The sequence below is a fragment of the Acipenser ruthenus genome, chromosome 35 (genome assembly GCF_902713425.1).
Source record: "Acipenser ruthenus chromosome 35, fAciRut3.2 maternal haplotype, whole genome shotgun sequence".
In the NCBI taxonomy this organism is placed as follows: Eukaryota; Metazoa; Chordata; class Actinopteri; order Acipenseriformes; family Acipenseridae; genus Acipenser; species Acipenser ruthenus.
Genome location: NC_081223.1, coordinates 4516630 through 4536859, shown reverse-complemented (window position 1 = coordinate 4536859; position 20230 = coordinate 4516630). Strand labels below are relative to the sequence as shown.

Here is a 20230-nt window from a genome sequence, read left to right as displayed (position 1 = left end):
AACTAGCAGGGCTGACTGGAGGAAGTTTCTTTCACTCTAACCAATTGAGCTATTAATTTGTCGTCTGAGAAAATACTGAACGACAAAAGATTCCAAATATAATCCACTGGACGTCACCAGAAACAGGTTGGATGAGACAAAGTCATATGACACGAACCCTAAGAATGTTATTCAAGATTCATTGTCGCTTAGAAACAACTGCAGCCTCCCTGCCTCAATACAAATAATATCAAATGAAAAATCGAATTACATATATTTAAAAATGAATGGTCTCTTCCATCTGGAACGATTGGTTCTGCATTTATACAGTATCCAATCCAACCTGTGGAGGATTTTAAAAATGTGAGGGGATGTGAATAGAGTCAAATACATTTGCATCATTCTGTAAATATATTTTTGTATAATATATATATATATATATATATATATATATATATATATATATATATGTGTGTGTGTGTGTGTGTGTGTGTGTGTGTGTGTGTGTGTGTGTGTGTGTGTGTGTGTGTGTGTGTGTATATATGTGTATGACCACAGTTCTGTAACAAAATAACAATAACAAAGACGTTCCCATACCGGGCCGCCTGGGTGAAAACCAGGAATCCTAACCGCTAGACCATATGGGAAGCTAAGTAGCAAAATCATGGACATGCAACAGTAGCTAGTATACAGTACAATGATTGGTAAAAACACAAAAATTGATATTTCATTACAAACACATTACAAATGAAAGCAAACTTCAAACTTTCAATTAACACAAACTCTTCAAAATATTCTCATTTAACAAAAACTCTTCAATTGTTAAAAAAAAAAAAAAAATCTCCCTTTGTGCTTCTCGGAAGGCATACGATGGAGGGCGCACTGCAGTTTTTCAGTCTGCGGGATATTACAAATTAGGAGACTGTGCTTTAAAATACACATGTAGGGCGGTTGTCTCTGTTACAAAGAATTGTCACACTGTATGTATCTCCATAATGCGTTGGGACTAAATCCGCACATATATTAAAATTATTTGGAGAATTAAGTAATCGATTCTGCTATTTCTCACATGTTAAGTGAGCACTCTACCATTTGAGCTAATTCCCCTTGAATTGTGCTCGCGATTCTCATAGGCTACATTGCAGCTTGATACGAGCAATTGGACTGAAACAGCTGCAGGAAGGTTCTCTGTCTAGTGTTGGAACTGTTAGATCCTGAAACCCTTCGGTGTCAGGAAATCCCTCATCTTCCTCCCATTCAATAGACAGATCAGAGCCAGCCTCCAACCTCTCAATCATGGCACCGTCGTCATGGAGAACTGATTGTACAAATACTCCACACCAATTAGTTCCCCTGCAAAAAAATAAATAAAAAGTGTATTTGTAATTTAGAAATCCCTCTACGTTATAATTATTTATGAAAGATTATAAAAATCAAACACTGCTACCAGCTCCTTGTGTGGAATTTCAGAGAAAATTGCGCTAATAATTTAGAAGCTTTATTCCTACATTTTTAATGGTAATACTGACAATCCTTTATCAAGTTCACTGTACCTGTGTATTTGCATGGTCCAGTGTAAGAAGGTACGATTTTTCTGGTGTTCTTGGTTGCTCAGTTCAGCACCAGTCATCAGAGCTGAAAAACAACAGCAATAGGTTCCTGGTATGGTAACTGGACCACATATCATTTATATCAACTGACTGTTTTCCTCCAAATATAATAATGCCAGTATTTGATATGTGTATACTAGAACATTCATTATATAGCACCCAAGTTCAAATCACACCATCAGTTATAAAAATGCATTGTAATAGATAATGAAATTAGCACTGAAAGGGAGACCTATAAAGTAGTCATAATGTGAAGATTATTATTTTTATAAGCATTGATTCAAATTCGAACTTACATGGTTGAACCTTCTGGGGCGATACCAGTTTATGGATTACTTTGTATCAGTCAGATTGAGCTGCCATCAGCCTTTCTTCTAAACAAGGGTTCCATCTGAACCTGAAAAAAGAGCATTTGTGACAGAATAGCAAGGTTGCAGTTAAACAAAAGACTTCAATTAAACAAATAGCCTAAACACAAAATAGTCACAATGGCCAAATAAAAGGTTTCTACACAAAACAACAAGAAATCAAAAAGGGGTTCACTGGGTGAAAACAAATAAACACTACTATACAATGGCAAAAGGGACTTATTGTTGAAAAAAAAGAGATTCTTTTTTTAAAAAGCATGGAGTATCCATGTTCACGTTTTTTAAGTATTGCTTTCAAAACAAGATCATTTTTCAATGAAAATAAATTAGACTTAAAAACCTGAAGTTAAATACAGTACTATAACGTTCATGGATACATAATTAAAAACAAATGATAGAAAAACACAATGTATCCGATACTATCAATGTACAATGCTCTATTATGGTACTATAATGCAGTACCACCATGATAATACGATTGTACTTTTTATTTCTAAGAAGTATCCTGGTATCTACAGTATAATGCAACACTACACCACGGTACTATATGGTACTATTTATTTTACCATGGTACGATAACTGCTGCCTATTTCAATTGTCTTATTACTATACTGTTATTACATTATGGACAGCAGTGGTGCTCTGGCTCCCTCTTGTGGTCAGTGTGAATGATGGCAGTGTGTGCAGCTTGGCAGGGCACTGATGCCTGTTTCCAGGCTATACAAACACAGAGAGGGATTCAATCAAACATTAAGTTCACAGTTTAATAGAAGAGTGGATTAGTTCTATTTGTATATGTGTTAAGCGCTGCACTTCTGTTTCAATAAGTGTCACAGACAGTTCTATGAGATCTGAGCTGTGAACACAGGTGGGACTTGATAGGGTTGGGTGACTCACAGTACAGTTAGATTATCCTTCCTGTAGTTTTATGTTTAGCCTCTCAGTGCTTTCCTGCTCTCTAGGAGGGGCATTAGAAATCTGCCTGTTCAGAATGAACTGGCCCATAAGTGTTGAGACATGTGTGCCAGGGAGCTGCTGCACACATAAGGAATGAAGGAGACCAGGTGGGTAACAAGGATGACACAGGAGGCAAGACAATGAAGAATGAACTGCCTTCAATAACACTGATGTGCTGCTCCTTAATAAAAAATAAGAATTCACTTAGGAATTTATTAATACCTCATTTATTTATTTGTATTTCAATTTAGATACATTGTTTTTTTTTATTGTAATAAGTTATAATCTGAGGTATATCAATAGAGTATTCATATCTTTTTCAGTAACTAAGAATAACGTGTAAAATTCTATTTCAAAAGAAGACATGGTTTGTTCATTGTAAGTAACAGTAATTTGTGTCTTGATTTTCATAAAAGATATGTTAAAGTTCAATGTTATTCATTTATTTCATATTAGTTTTGAAAATACATTTAAACACATCAGATTGACACAATGAGAAATATCCAGCTGGACTCCACAGAGACAGAAAGTGTAACTACACATCACTGCAATAATGGGCTTTGCTGTTTGCTGTACTTCTTTTTTAATATGTTGTCCAGTGGATCATAAATAAATCAATCTCAATATGCATACAGTTCAATTGCTTTAAAAAAATAAACATCATTCTGTTTGTATATAGAATGTGTTGCTGATGAAGTGGAATCATTAAAAGAGTAAAATGAAAAAAAAAGGAAATAATACAATTTGAAGTTAAATATGCAATTTATTCATATATATATATATATATATATATATATATATATATATATATATATATATATATATATATATATATACATTTACTGAAAGAGAAGTAAAATGTTTGGTTTACTTTTTTTTCTTATACTTATACTTTATTTTCAGCTTGTATATAAATATCAGAAAATGAACAATTTCACCTGCAGTCCTGCTGAGGGAGGTTTTTGTACGGGTGTGTAGCACTGTGTGAACACCCAGCTACTGCTGGGGTAGTGGAAACTCTGACAGTAGTAATCTCCTGCATCTTCAGCCTGGACTCCACTGATGGTCAAGGTGAAGTCAGTCCCAGATCCACTGCCACTGAAACGAGTTGGGATCCCAGACTGAAGGGTACTTGCCACATAGATCAGGAGTTTGGGAGCTTCTGTAGGTTTCTGTTGGTACCAAGCTAGGTAGTTGCCATAACTATTGCTGTACACGGCGCTGCTGACTTTACAGCTCAGAGCGACTGTTTCTCCTGGGAGAACAGATTTCACTGCTAGAGTCTGAGTCACAGTATACTGTCCACTGGATTCTGAAAATATAGATAATATAGAAAATTAAATTAATGATTGAATTAATTATGAAAACACATTAAAAGGCAAGACTTTTTCTTTTCTTTTTGACACTTTTGTAAATTATCCAACAAACAGATTTTTTTAAGTGTTTTTCTAAATGATTCTTACCCTGAGTGCAGATGACAAGTGCCCAGATGAAGATGCTGATAAAAGTCATTGTTGTTGTGGATTCTGTTGCCATGAAGGGCAGCTCTCAATCATGAAGTGTTAAACTCACAGGGCTATAAACACTCCCAGAGCACTGAAGCATGTGCTGCCAATGCAAAGTGTCTTTTCTATGCAAATTGTCTTCCCTGGCACAGCAGCCACTTCTTGCCAAGCAGTGCTCTTAAGTTTGAACTCATTTTCAGCTGATGCAGTTTCTTTGCCATTCTAAAAAATAACTAAAAAAGTTTTCTCTTGCAGGCCAAAAGAAAAACAAATAGCTTATAGTTGTCTTTGTGTTGAGTTTGTACAAACAAAGCTTTTTCTCTCTCTTCTCCCTTCTCGCAAACAATTCATCTTAGCCACAGCTGTGATTTATATAGCTTTCTTACACAGTATAAGTAATTATTAATTGTACAATATTAAAATCAGACCTGCAGGTTAACAGATCCATCATAAACTTTGGGAAAGCAAATCCATTGAAGCAGCAAACATTTTGATTTTGCACATTGCTACTGTTGAGTGAAAAGTTCCCAGTTTTTTCCTGTGGTCCCCCTAGACTGTCTCTGAGGACCCCAGGTTAAGAACCACTGCTCTGGATTAAAGAGCATCATTTTATTACTCTCTCTCTCCCTCTTGTGGTCACAGAGTGTAGTGAGTTTGTGCTGTTTGGTGTTTTCTCATTTTAAGGTTGTAGAGAGATATTCTCATGAGATTTATACGTACATTGACGTCATATAGGATGAACAGAGACTTTCCTTAAAAGGAGTTGTTTTTCATAGTTTTTGTCGTTGTTACCCAGTACTGTCAGTGTATGTTCATTCCTGCACGTATTCGTGCTGTTTAGGCCTTGTTCTCTGTTCTAGTTTCTGTTGTCTTTCCTTTTGCTGCCGGAGCATGCCATGATTTTGCAGAAGTATAAACACATCTTACAGACACATTGAAGCGGAACTGCTCCCCGAGTTCTGAGCCGAAGCAATAATAAAATGAAAACTTATAAGCAAATACTTAATTAATAAAAACACATATATTTATACACAAACATCATGGGTCATAGTCATTTAGATACAAAATTACTGTAACTAAGCAGATTATGAAGGCAAATGCTCCCTGCTGATTAAGCATTAAATGTTAGATATAAATTCCACCTCCACATTACCTCGCTCCATTTTGAGGATAATCCTCTAATCAGTACTTTCTGTTTTCTATATGTTAACCACTCCCTAATCCATGTGCATGCATTTCCTTGAATCCCTACTGCGTTCAGTTTGAGAATTAATCTTTTATGACAGACTTTGTCAAAAGCTTTCTGGAAAACTACATCTAATTGTGTAATTCTTCAGTAAAGTCACTGTCTCAGTTGATACACAGCACTGTCTCCAGCCCTTCGTGCCTCTGGTTCTTTAATGAGTTTAGAGTGAGGCGGAGATCAGTGACGTTCCCAGCCTGGCCTCTGGGAGAAGCTCAGAGCTTCTGCCCATTTTCTGTTGGTCTGCTGGAGGTTCAGCACCGGACAGCACCCTCTGACTCACTCCCTGGGAGAGGCTCAGGGAGGAGAGGAAGGATAAAAGAGAAGATTGAAGCCCTTCAGCATGTGTATCTAACACTAACCAACAAATAAATAAGATCAACAACAGAGTAAGAGAAAATATTTAAAAGAAAAACAGCTAGCTGTATCATGTTTTTATCTATAAACAAAGGTCATCTATGCATAATAATTATGGAATCTAGTCTCAGATTCCCGGACCTTTTTCTAATACAGAAATCCCGGGATTTGAAACATAAAATCCAGGGAATTAGGGAGTCAGGATATTCTGTCACTTTAATTTATTGTGCAGTATCAAATGAAACATAACAATCACAACACAATAAATCTCGGTTTGATCGCTATACAATCAATATGTTGTGTAGGCTAAATTTTATAAATAAATGTCCGGAAACATTCAAATCCAAACACTTTAAAAAATGAAGTAGTGTGGAATAGAAACAAAGCAGATATTGACCACGACGTGATTTGAACTCGCTACTGTTTGATCTGAAGTCAGACGCGCTACCGTTGCGCCACAAAGTCCTAGCATAGTACATGCTTGTTATGCAATGCTAGAGTGCACAGCAAGCATCCCAAAAATGTTAATGCTGACGATACTAGGAAAACACTCGGTATCACCAGGGTCATAGGAAACAGCCGACTCAATACATGTTCGTAGCCAGCAGGGCTATGAAGTTGTCGGAAGTGTGTTTGATTCTCATCTAGAAAACATAAAACAATGCGATTTGCTTTTATAATGTTAATTATTTGAAACGTGGGCATAAACACAGGTGTACTGGTTGGGAATCGTCTCGGATCAATTACTTGGAAAGCAGCTATGATGACCAACATACCGCCAACGTGGGAAAGCTGGCAGTACTGATTGACACAGAAGACGGATTCTCTCAGCGAGTCTCCTCTGAATGCGCACTGGCACAAAGGGGCTTTGCTCGTCTAATGACGTGGCAGAATGCAAAAATGTATTGTATTAATTTACCAACAAAAGCAACATAAATAAAAGTTGCATACTTTGCATAACATATTTGGGAGAAAAGAAAATGGATCATCTTTGATTTGTAACGTTTCCATGGTTCGGCCCGGCCACTGCCGTGTGACTGGTTAAAACGATGTTCAGTTTTTTTTTTCCTGTTGCTTGGTAATTCAGTTCTGAGGCAGCTGTAGCAGAGTGGCGCAGCGGAAGTGTGCTGGGCCCATAACCCAGAAGTCGATGGATCGAAACCATTCTCTGCTAGCTTGTTGTACTTCTGTTAACAAAGTAGATTTTTCTAAAATATTAACTGAAGGCAAGTCTTTGTGTTATTACATTTCAATTTAGTGTGTGTATTCCATAAATATTAATGTGTAGAAACGGCAGGTATGCAGCTTATCGGCCTCTACCCATAGAGGACCAATAGATTTATTTTTTGAAAAAAAAAACTGAATACAAGGTGTGTTTATGTAATCTGATACGTTACATCTAGATTTAACTGTTATGGTTAACACAATTAGAGTAAGTTATCATAACAATAGAGTTAAAATAACATTTAAATAAGATGCCAGTTAAAAAAATGCGCCAAAAATGACAAAGTAGCCTCAGATTAGGACAATGGCACTTAAAGGGTAAGAAACACATTTGCAGCAAAACCCTTGAAATGACCAGAGCCTTCCTCCTCCTGAATACTATACAGGTGGGCGGGGACTGAATCCTCCCCCGCCTAGAGAGATTGGTGATTGGTTGTTTCTTTAAATTATTCATAGATAGGTGCACCCTGGGTATTACTTAACTTCTCTTTTTTACATTATACTTTAATTGAGTGGTTATTTCATTATGTGAATTTTGTGTTTGAAACGCATTGGCAAGTATTAACATTACTATGAACAAGTGTTATACTAGAAAGGAAACTGAATCATACACCGTCACTGCAGTGATACATGCCGGGAGTAGGGAAGTTGTTTTACCCACATATTTATTAAGACTATACTTTCAGGGATCATTTCTATAGTTTGTTTCTAGTGAAATGTGTTTCTAAAGTGTCTGGTCTCGCTAACCATGATGAGGAGTTACAGTGTTTTCTTCTGAGCGCGAAGCGGGTCTTGAATACTACTTCACTGTAGTTGTTCTTGTTCATTGATGACCGTTCCGCTCTCTTTTGAGTGTGGAGGAAGAAAACACAGTCTGAGTGGTTCGTGACGTTTTATAAATGACAACTAAAAGAAAAGAAAGCGTTTTGTATTTGTTAGCATTGTGATATGTATTACAAAAGAAAGTTTCATAAAGATAAGGATATATTATTTAGTGTATTGTTTGGAAAGAGGGTTATTAATATTAAATAACAGTGTATTCTTGTGTTTTAAGCGACGCCTAGTGGAAGAGAAGTTCATTACATACATTTGCAGTCCGAAACTGGAACACAATAATCTGTTACACTCACATTTTGGTGCATGTGGCGGTTTAGCTGGAAACAGTATTTTCATATTAGAAATGACTGTTAGTATAACAAGGAAACTGCAAGCAAGGATTAAAAACACCAGCATGATTATGAGCTGGCTGAGGCTGAAGAAGCAGCCTCAGCCACCTTTGTTGAGGGTAAAATGGATAAATGTCATTGTAGAATATCATCTTTCAATGAGCTGAAAACAAACATGGAACAGTGCAAACAGTTATTCAGTACTTCTCGCTGAACAGAACACTAACATGCTGTCTGCAAACGTTATTGTCTTTGTTAAAAATAAAGACAGGAAAATCAAATAATGTTTTTAGCTGGTTGACTAGTCATTAAAATGTGCGTCCTTGAACATCTTCTAATGTGTTCAAACTGTATACTACTTTATCTTTATAATATTTTATATTTAACATTATTCTAGGCAAAATAAGATAAACCATCACATTGTGGAAATCACATGGATTATATATATATATATATATATATATATATATATATATATATATATATATATATATATCATAAATCGACTAAAAACTTACTTTTATCCAGTGATCTTGGTATATTGAGCAACTGGAATTTATTAAGATCTCTCCGGGGACCAGAGATGTGCATGAAAAGAGGGTGAGTTTTGATCCTTTCTCTTTTTATAGCCCTCTCCAAGATATCATAAAGGAAATATCTGGGGAATTTTGGTTGCAAGATTTATGTAAATACTTTGTATTTACTTGTTTTTTTCTCATTTTAAGGTTGTAGAGAGATATTCTCATGCCATGAGAGACAGGCTTGACTGACTCAACTTACCGTGAATATTTTCAAAGAGTAAAGATCAGAAAAATTCCCCTAAAAGATGTATTGGCATCTTTATGAATTCAGCGTTTTAATTGGTTTAGAGACTCTTATTGATTTATAGTGTCCTTTGAGCCACTTTGTGTGATTCAATGACCTAATAAAAGTTTAGTCACCCCAACAGGTTAAACCATTTGCTTCCAGATTGTTTTAATACATGCACTCCTTTTCCAGTAGACTCCAGAGTGTGGAACACTCCTTGTTTTTCACAGAACAGGACAGGTATAGAAGCCTCTAACCTGTTCTTAAGAGCCTGATTATGCACATTTGCTTGCAGTTTCACAGGAAACCTGTCCCTGGAAGATGAATGGATGTGGTTTCAGCACCTGTTCCATAGGATAGCTGCAGACATAATACATTGAAACCGTTTCAAATAAAAGCAAAATTGACGAGAGTCCCAGCAATGGGGGACCTGTATGGGTGGTTCCATGGTGTAATGGTTAGCACTCTGGACTCTGAATCCAGTGATCCGAGTTTAAAATAAAAGCAAAATTGATGAGCTACCAGGAGCTACCAGGATATTTCAGTATTAGAAATATGTGGAGAAATAGCGCCCCCTGCCGAAAGAAAAACTTACAGCACCTTGTGTTCCCAGGCAGTCTTCTATCCAAGTATTAAACAGGTCTGCCCTTCTGAGATCAGGCGTGCTCAAGGTTTAGTGTCTTTCATAGTAACTGATATCGTTATACCGATCTGTGAGAATAACAGAATAAGCAATAGTCTATATATACATGGAAAGACGCACACAACCCTCGCCTTGCTAAACTGTTGTTATTTTAAATTCCATATATTCCCTAAAGCTGAATGAAATCTTTTAATATTACCGCTATGTTTTAAATGAGCGCTTCTTTATGATTGGTTATGCAAGCCATGCAGTCAGCATTATAAGAACCAATCAGAGTTCTTGAATTGCCACGTGATCTGTATGTCTACAGAAGTCGCTCAGTAGGTTGCTTGGAAAGCAGAGCCCGGCTCAACTTCAAGCAGCTGTCTGCACGGACATCCACATGTAATACCTCGTTTACACTGCTGGCCGGCCCAGTCAACAGAATTTACGTTTATGTGTTTTTTTTTTAATTGTACGATTGGCTCTTTGCGGACCGTTTGCTCAAAGATTTCATTCCGTTTGGCTCTTTTGCACTAAAAGGTTGCTGAGCCCTGGTGTAGGTGCTTAACAAGCGCTACTGTATCAACATTTGAAAAACGCATTATCAGACTGTGGGGGAATAGTTACAATTGTTTCGCAGGACAAGCGAAAGGAATGTAGCTCGAGTAATATATACCTGTACACATTGTACTGCAATGCTGCTGCATCGTGCCATCTCCAGAAAGCTACTATGCTATTGACAACACCATTCAGCTCATTCACTGGCCGGCACCACAAAACACTGTCCATTTCTTCACAGAACGGAAATGTTTGAGGACTGTTCCCGCTCCGATTATTGCTGTCTTTAATGTTCCTGTACACAGCATGCAGTTTTTTATTTATTTAATTTTGTCCCGGCATTGTTGTGGAGTTCATGAGAACCCGTTATTTTTTTTATAAAAACTCGAATATTTCGAACAGCACCCATTAACTGTTTTTGAATTTCTGAGTCAGCCCACTCTGAAAACAAAAATGTAGTTTCTTTGTTTTCCCACACACTGCAAACGGCAGCCATTGGAAAGGGTTAAATGGTTCTGTTTCCATGGCTACAAACGCACGCTCCCAGCTCTGTGATGACGAACTTCCTGTGTCTGCTGTCTGGCCAAGTCAGGTACAACAAAGCAAAGGGAGGCAGGAAGGCAGGCCACGGCCAGCCAGGGCCTCTGTGGCCTGCAGTGGAAACATGCGGCCGACAGTGGAAACGAGGCATAAGCCACTCAGCTGAATGAAAATACGTTGTGCAACTGATGGTTCAGGTGTGGACCCAGCTTAACACACACAGAACAGGGGGTGTTAGACAATTATGAGCAAGGATGTTCCATGTGAAAATTATAAATAAATACATACATACATTAATGAATACATTTTGTAATTAATACATTCATAAATTAGTTATTATATACACGGTTCTGGTGTGACGGATCGCTGCAATTGTATTTCTCATTTGAAAGTCGCCCAGCTGTGCTTACACCATGTGTCCACTGTCTCCACATAAGGAAGACACTCCATGTGAGATTCTAGAGCTCCTTGCTGTGAGACTTTCTCTTGGAGTCAAAAGCAGTTCAATCAGCTGCCACGGTAATGGACGACACGTCCTCTGTACAGCGTGAGGTAAAACAATGGCAGCGTCACCCTCATCATCAGCAGTCATCGTTAACAAGGCCAGCAGGGGGCGGTAAAGGCGCAGTCTGCACAGTGTGGTACATTTCCTGTTGTGTGTTATTTCTTTTTAATATATAGTATATTTGATTTAATTGTACTTTGTTTTTAAATGCAGTGGTGCATTCTGTCTCGACCTGTGGAATAACAGCGGTGTATGTGGTCTTGACAAAGAGAGAGTGAATTCTTGTTTTAGATTTCCCTCCCGACCGGTGAGGACGCTGGGGAGGAGGAGCAGGCGGAGCCGCGGTGCGCAACGTCACAGACCCGGTCGGGAAGCGTGGTGGCAATCACGCATTGGCTGACCACGGTTGCCCTCGTTGACCAATGGGGACGGGACGGGGCGTACAAAAGGGGGCGTGGCCCGGGGTTCTGTTCCTTCTGGCAAGGTACCGTGAGAGAGAGAGAGAGAGAGAGAGAGAGAGAGAGAGAGAGAGAGAGAGACGGGAATTGGAAGACGGGTCGTTTTTGCGATTGTGGATTTACTTGCTAACCCTTCTACTTCTTGTATTTTTTAGAGCACTAACGGGACACTCCGGGACCACCCCTTTGTTTTTCCCATTCCCGGATTACAAAAGGGAAGACGGATTGTTTTTGTTGTTTGTTTATTTTGGGACTGCAACCCTGTCTCTCTTTATTTTGTCGGGTTACACATTGTTGTGTACCCCGGCTTCCTTATTGTTTATTTTCCCTATGGTTTTGAGTCCGTTTTGGTATTCTAATTGAAAAGAAAAAAAACCAAGGAGCTTAATTGAATAGAGGACTGGGGTCTATTATTTTACACCACACTACGCCCATCCTGTCACAGTGGTACATTGAGAACTTAATATTGTATGGCTACTCCCTTTGTATGGAGGACATTCTACATCAAAATAAAAATAAATGAATGAATAACTACGTGCCTGTGAATGTATTTCTTTATGTCACTATATATTTATTTAGGGGTCTAGTCACACTGTAGTGTTTGATGACTGGTGTGAGAAGCCTTGTGTTAACAATGGAGAACTGGGCTGACTGGGAGGTAACTGCTGCCTATTTCAATTGTCTTATTACTGTGTTTTACATTCTGGACAGCAGTGGTGCTCTGGCTCCCTCTTGTGGTCAGTGTGAATGATGGCAGTGTGTGCAGCTTGGCAGGACACTGATGCCTGTTTCCAGGCTATACACAGAGATGGATTCAATCAAACACTAAGTTCACAGTTTAATAGAAGAGTGGATTAGTCCTATTTGTATATGTGTTCTAAGTGCTGCACTTCTGTTTCAATAAGTGTCACAGACAGTTCTATGAGATCTGAGCTGTGAACACAGGTGGGACTTGATAAGGTTGGGTGACTCACAGTACAGTTAGATTATCCTTCCTGTGGTTTTATGTTTAGCCTCTCAGTGCTTTCCTGCTCTCTAGGAGGGGCATTAGAAATCTGCCTGTTCAGAATGAACTGGCCCATAAGTGTTGAGACATGTGTGCCAGGGAGCTGCTGCACACATAAGGAATGAAGGACTGTTTGCTGGACATCTTTTTTAATATGTTGTCCAGTGGATCATAAATAAATCAATCTCAATATGCATACAGTTCAATTGTTTTAAAATATAAGTGCCACTGCCACTGAAGCGAGTTGGGATCCCAGACTGAAGGGTACTTGTAGTATAGATCAGAAGTTTGGGAGCTTCTCCAGGTTTCTGTTGGTACCAGGCTAGGTAGTTGTTATTGAACACTGTGCTGCTGACTTTACAGCTCAGAGCGACTGTGTCTCCTGGGAGAACAGATTTCACTGCTGGAGTCTGAGTCACAGTATACTGTCCACTGGATTCTGAAAATAATAGACAATAATATAGACAATTATAGTAAATTATTTAATTAAATTATGAAAAGACATTGGATTTAAATAATTTTTGTTTTCATTTTGCCCATTTTAATTTTTAACACATATTGTACAACAAATAGATTTTTTCATATTTTTTTTTTCTAAATGATTCTTACCCTGAGTGCAGATGACAAGTGCCCAGATGAAGATGCTGATAAAAGTCATTGTTGTTGGATTCTGTTGCCATGAAGGGCAGCTCTCAATCATGAAGTGTTAAACTCACAGGGCTATAAACACTCCCGGAGCACTGAAGCATGTGCTGCCAATGCAAAGTGTCTTTTCTATGCAAATTGTCTTCCCTGGCACAGCAGCCACTTCTTGCCAAGCAGTGCTCTTAAGTTTGAACTCATTTTCAGCTGATGCAGTTTCTTTGCCGTTCAGAAGCCATTCAGAAGCTGTCTCAACTTACTGTGAATATTTAAAAAAAGTAAAGAACATGAAAATTCCTCTAAAAGATGTATTGAATTCAGTGTTTTAATTGGCTGAATCAGCCCTGTTTTTCTTTTATCTAGATTAAAGTTAGAAAATGCTTCCAATACCTGCAGCAGAAAGAATGCGTGCATATCATGCAAGGATGTGAGAATAGAAAAGAGTAGGGATGAAATAAAGGAACAGAGAGCAGCAGAAAGCATGCAAGTGGAGTATAGGTAGGAAGAAAAGGGAAGCACAAAAGAGCAAAGAAACAATGAGAAAGTATAGGAGAAATCTTTCAAAATGACATGAACCAGAACCACAACTTAATGAGAATCATTTGACAAACTCACCGTCAAAAGTTCTCTTTTCAGCTCAGTCACTAGGGAAGGCAGTAAGTGGAGTAAACCGGGCACTTCCAAAGAGCCCCAGGAAGAAAAGTGTTGTGGTAAAGAAACTGGCAACTCAATTTGGTTTGGCTCTGGTAGATAAGCACGCTTCCACACAATGAGCTGAAGGTAGTGAAACAGAATGTCAGGTTTGTGCATTCTATGAGATTGATTGTGTGTCCCGTCAGCTGCCTGGATGAAAAGACTGCATCACTATCAGAAGAGAGGATGCACAAAAAAAATGCATAAAAAAGTGCTCCTGATGACGGATCTTGAAGCTCACCGCCTCTTCAAGAATGAATATCCTGATGTAAAAATCTGAACATCAAAAAAAGTCTGCAGCATTGCGCCCTGTGCAGGTTCAACCTGCCTGTCTGTCGTTACCATGAGAACACAGAGATGCTACTAGATGGTTTGAAATAGGTTTGCCAAAATATCCCCAATGGAAATCTCCTGGTCATTGGGTCACTTTGCAACTGGCAGATGAAATGCTGCCTTGGCCAGTGCGACACATACCAAGACCTTGCTAGTTCTATCAGGTAATACAAGGCAATGATAATGAAGATACAATTGTACACTACTACCAATAGATGGCTAACAATAAAAAGGAACTGCTTGAGTCAACATTACACGATGCCAAGGAGGAGCTCAAACCCAGCGGACCATTCTGCGGAGCCACAGTTTTATTGCCAAGGTGCAACTTCACCAAATCAAGACACTGAAGATGAATTGAAATGAATGTGAAGCTATACTTCAGGAAGATTTCTCAGAACATTTCCCTATAAAGAAGCAAGCTGAAATAATATGAGCTCCCTGGATCACAGAAGGAGTGCCTCTGTTTCCAGCAGTCCTCACAGCTCAGTCTGTTAGTACTTCTTATGTTGTGCTCAGTGATGAACAGCAACATGACACATTTGCAGTTGTTTGCTACAATTGGGCTATTCTTGATGAAGCCTCAACTTCAACCAACATCTCTAACTTGCACATATTTTCTGATGGTCTTGCGAGCCAATTTAAAAACAGATTCATCTTGTCCACCCTTACCATGCCGAGCAATGTACACTGTAGTCTGCATCAAGCTGATTGGAGCTTTTTTGCCACAGCACATGGCAAAGGGCCAGTTGCTGGAGTTGCATGTAAAGTAAAGCGTGCAGTTTGGAGGCGCATTCTGCAAAAGCATGCTGTTGTCAACACAGCAGAAGAATTTGCTAAGGTGGCAAAAGAAGCATGTCCAAATGTGAGCATCATTTATATTACAAAGCATGTGGTATAGAAGGCACAAGATGAATGGGCAAACAGGTGGGAACAGAACTGTCCAAAGAAAACCCCAAACACGCACAGCATTCACTATGCTAGAATGCTTAGCAACACTGAACTTGAGCTCAGCACAGTAGGTCCATTTGTGGAAGAAATTCAGCCTGACTGGAAAGTGGTCAGTGTGTTTGGCATTGTGAATCAAGCAACAGCTATGGCAAAGTATCCATTCAAAATCATTGAATTGTCAGTAAATGAGTACTGCATTGTTATGTATGAAGGCAAGTGTTCCCCTGGCATAGCTGAAGAAACCATACCGGCCCTGCCAGAGGAGCTCCTCAGTGTTTTGCATCCATGCAAAGGGGGCTGGAAGTGGCCGACACAAAAGGATGTAACGTGGTACCTTGCTTCATCTGTTCTCAAAAGGATTGATGCTCCAGTACCTGTGAATATCCTGGGAGTATATGCCTTTCAAGAAAACATTACAAACTCTGCAGACACTTCACTGTGTGAGCGCTTCAGCTTGTGCTGTGTTCACATCCATGCATTTTTCACAGTGGTTACGTCAGTTACCGGACCTGGTTATGTCAGGCATGTCATGTTTGGGGTTCTAGTAGAGCAGGGGTGTGAAACTCAATTCCACCGCGGGCCACTTTGAGAAATCAAATTGAAGTGGAGGGCCGGATGTAAATATCTTGCCCTCCCACCCCCGAAAAAAGTGCATATGAATGCTGTGACCATTTATGAACCATTTATTATTGTTAGTATGATGTATCTGTTGTGTTTCAGTAAGATGAAGTAGACTAGTGTTTCGATGTTTGTCTCACGATTTTAATCTCACTTGCACACAATCACATATTCACAAACGGCAATGCATTAAAAAAAACATAATAACAAGCCTTTTACAACACAGGCGCAAGACACGGTAGCGTAACCAAGCTACAAGAAAGTCAGCTAGTAACATACATCTACAGCTGTGACAGTATCACTCAGACCAAACTAACTTCAGATAGGATTTGAGATTTAAACATTATTATTATTATTTATTTCTTAGCAGACGCCCTTATCCAGGGCGACTTACAATCGCAAGCAAATACAAATACATTCAAGTGTTACAATACAAGTAATACAATAAGAGCAAGACATACAATAATTTTTGTTCAAGTGTGACAAACCACAATTCAATAATACAGCAGATAATAGTGATAGTTACATCAGGATATGATTAAATAGTGATAGTTACATCAGGATAGGATTAAATACAAAGTACTACAGGTTAAACACTTGGCAGATTACAGTATTCTGAAGTACAGGATTAAATGCAGTACAATAGGGGGCAGATAAGAGCAAAATAAAGCACATTTGAATGAAGGGTGATAGTGTCCCAGGATACAAACAGAGGAGTTCTACAGGTGCTGTTTGAAGAGGTGAGTCTTAGGAGGTGCCGGAATGTGGTCAGGGACTGGGCAGTCCTGACATCTGTAGGAAGGTCGTTCCACCACTGCGGAGCAAGGGTGGAGAAGGAGCGGGCTCGGGAGGCAGGGGAGCATAGCGGAGGTAGAGCCAGTCTTCTAGTGCAGGCGGAGCGGAGAGGTCGAGTGGGGGTGTAGGGAGAGATGAGGGTCTGGAGGTAGCTGGGTCCAGTCTGGTCAAGGCATCTGTAGGCTAGTACAAGAGTCTTGAACTGGATGCGAGCGGTGATCGGGAGCCAGTGGAGTGAGCGGAGTAGTGGAGTAGCGTGGGCGAAGCGAGGCAGAGAGAACACCAGGCGGGCAGCAGAGTTCTGGATGAGCTAGAGCGGACGGGTGGCGGACGCAGGGAGGCCAGCCAGGAGGGAGTTGCAGTAGTCTAGGCGGGAGAGTACCAGCGCCTGGACCAGGAGCTGGGTAGCATAGTTGGTGAGGAAGGGTCGGATTCTTCGGATGTTGCTCAGGAAGAATCGGCAAGTGCGTGCCAGAGTGGAGATGTGCTGGGAATAAGAGAGGCAGGGGTCCACGGTGACTCCAAGGTTCATAGCAGAGGAAGAGGGAGAGAGTGTGGTAGACTCCAGAGGAACAGAGATAGAGAGATCAGAGGAGGGGGAGGAGGAGGGAAAGAAAAGGAGGTCAGATTTAGAGAGGTTGAGTTTGAGGTGATGCGAGTGCATCCAGGAGGAAATAGCAGACAGACAGGTAGAGATACGGGAGGAGATGGTGGAGTCAGAGGTGGGGAAGGAGAGGAAAATCTGAGCATCATCAGCATAGAAATGGTATGAGAAACCATAGGATGTGATGAGGGGGCCCAGGGAGCGAGTGTAGAGAGAGAACAGGAGAGGACCCAAGACTGACCCTTGGGGGACTCCAGTTAAGAGTGGGTAAGGTGTGGAGGTTGCTCCACGCCAGGTTACCTGGTAAGTGCGGTTGGAGAGGTAGGAGGAGAACCAGGCCAGAGCAGTGCCAGAGATCCCCAGGTCAGCAAGAGATGATAGTAGAATAGAGTGATCAACAGTGTCAAAGGCAGCAGAGATATTCACTGAGCTGATCTTGCAGATTGGTAGCTAACTCATCCACTCTCTCGGCTATGGTATTTCTCGAGAGACTAACGCTTGCAAATGCTTGCCTTTTGTCTGGACACACTACCTCGCTAACTTTAAACATGCACCGCTTTATGAAATCACCCTCGGAGAAGGGCTTGTCTGATTTAGCTATTTCCTCTGCTACGATGAAACTTGCCTTTACAGCCACATCACTCTGTGATTTTGCCATGGTGAACATATTCTGTTGGAGCTCAAGACTTTTCTTTAACTCTGCCGCCTTCTGTAGCCTTTGCTCTCTATCCAAGTCTCCATATTTGTTTTTGTGTTTGGTCTCGTAGTGGCGTTGTAAGTTAAATTCTTTCAATACTGATACATTCTCTTTGCAAATTAGACAAACAGGTTTTTCCCTGTGCTGTCCTGGAACGTTCTGCCCTCTCTGTCCACTTTCCTTTTAGCCATTTTTGATAGCTGGCTAGCTTGCTTGCTATTGTTGAGTGAGTGATTGTGTTGTGACAGGTTTTAAGTCAAGTGTATGCGTGACACAGCGTACTGTAACGGAATGCTCAATGTAGTCCTGTGAACTGTGCATACATGCCGTGGTTCGTGCCAGAGCGTGCAGTGCATGTTCGGACTTGTAGTGAATAGAAAGCTGAAGTATTATGTCACTTCCTGTCCCACGGGTTCCAGAAGTGAAATTGTCCTATTGATTTCTCCATAGTTTTTTTTTTTAAAAACCTACGATTATTAATATATATATATATATATATTTCTTAGCAGACGCCCTTATCCAGGGTGACTTACAATTGTTACAAGATATCACATTATTTTTACATACAATTACCCATTTATACAGTTGGGTATTTACTGGAGCAATTTAGGTAAAGTACCTTGCTCAAGGGTACAGCAGCAGTGTCCCATACCAGGGATTGAACCCACAACCCTCCGGTCAAGAGTCCAGAGCCCTAACCACTACGCCACACTGCCAGATATATATATATATATATACAGTGCCTTGCAAAAGTATTCAGACCCCTGACCAATTCTCTCATATTACTGAATTACAAATGGTACATTGAAATTTCGTTCTGTTTGATATTTTATTAAAACAATGAAACTCAAAATCAATTATTGTAAGGTGACATTGGTTTTATGTTGGGAAATAATATTAAGAAAAATACAAAAACTGAAATATCTTGCTTGCATAAGCAAGATCAACCCCCACACATTAATATTTGGTAGAGCCACCTTTCGCTGCAATAACAGCTTTAAGTCTTTTGGGGTAAGTATGTACTAGCTTTGCACAGAGTGATTTTGGCCCATTCTTCTTGGCAGATTTGCTCCAGGTTGTTCAGGTTGGTTGGACGACGCTTGTGGACAGCAATTTTCAAATAGTGCTACAGATTCTCAATGGGATTGAGATCAGGACTTTGACTGGACCACTGTAGGACAGTCACCATTTTGTTCTTGAGCCACTCCAATGTTGCTTTGACCTTGTGCTTGGGATCATTGTCCTGCTGAAAGGTGAATTTCCTCCCAAACTTCAGTTTTTTAGCAGACTGAAGCAGGTTCTCTTGCAGTATTTCCCTGTATTTTGCTCCATCCATTCTTCCTTCAATTTTAACAAGATACCCAGTCCCTGCTGATGAGAAGCATCCCCACAGCATGATGCTGCCACCACCATACTTCACTGTAGGGATGGTGTGTCTTGAGGCATGGGCAGTGTTAGGTTTGCGCCACACATAGCGCTTTGAGTTTTGGCCTAAAAGCTCTATCTTGGTCTCATCTGACCACAAAACCTTTTCCCACATCACAGCTGGGTCACTCTCATGCTTTCTGGCAAACTCCAGACGTGCTTTCAGATGGTACTTTTTGAGTAACAGATTTTTTATTGCCAACCTCCCATGCAGGCCAGTGTTATGCAGAGCTCTTGATATGGTTGACTGGTGCACCATTACTCCACTCCCAGACACTGAACTCTGTAGCTCCTTCAAAGTGATTGTTGGCCTCTCTGTGGCTTCTCTCACAAGTTTCCTTCTTGTTTGAACGCTGAGATTTGAGGGACGGCCTTTTCTTGGCAGTACCTGTGTGGTGTGATTCAGCTTCCACTTCCTGATTATTGATCCAACTGTGCTCACTGGGATATCCAAACACTTGGATATTATTTTGTACCCTTTCCCTAATCTATGCATTTGTATTACTTTATCTCTAACTTCTGTAGAATGCTCTTTGGTCTTCATTTTCCTTCAGATTCACAGCCTGA

General features: G+C 40.0%; 1 non-coding gene and 1 gene segment (V, D, J or C); one reads left to right on the top strand and one right to left on the bottom strand.

Moving 5' to 3' along the window:
• Positions 1-1931: 1931 nt before the first annotated feature.
• Positions 1932-4472, bottom strand: LOC131705145 (Ig kappa chain V region K29-213-like). The segment is given in 3 exon segments: positions 1932-1986; positions 3878-4226; positions 4378-4472. Coding segments are annotated over 3 exon segments (477 nt in total).
• Positions 4473-7913: 3441 nt separating this feature from the next.
• On the top strand, positions 7914-8126 carry LOC117972276 (small nucleolar RNA U3). Its single transcript, XR_004663379.2, has one exon. It is a non-coding gene; the product is annotated as a small nucleolar RNA U3 (small nucleolar RNA).
• Positions 8127-20230: the final 12104 nt, after the last annotated feature.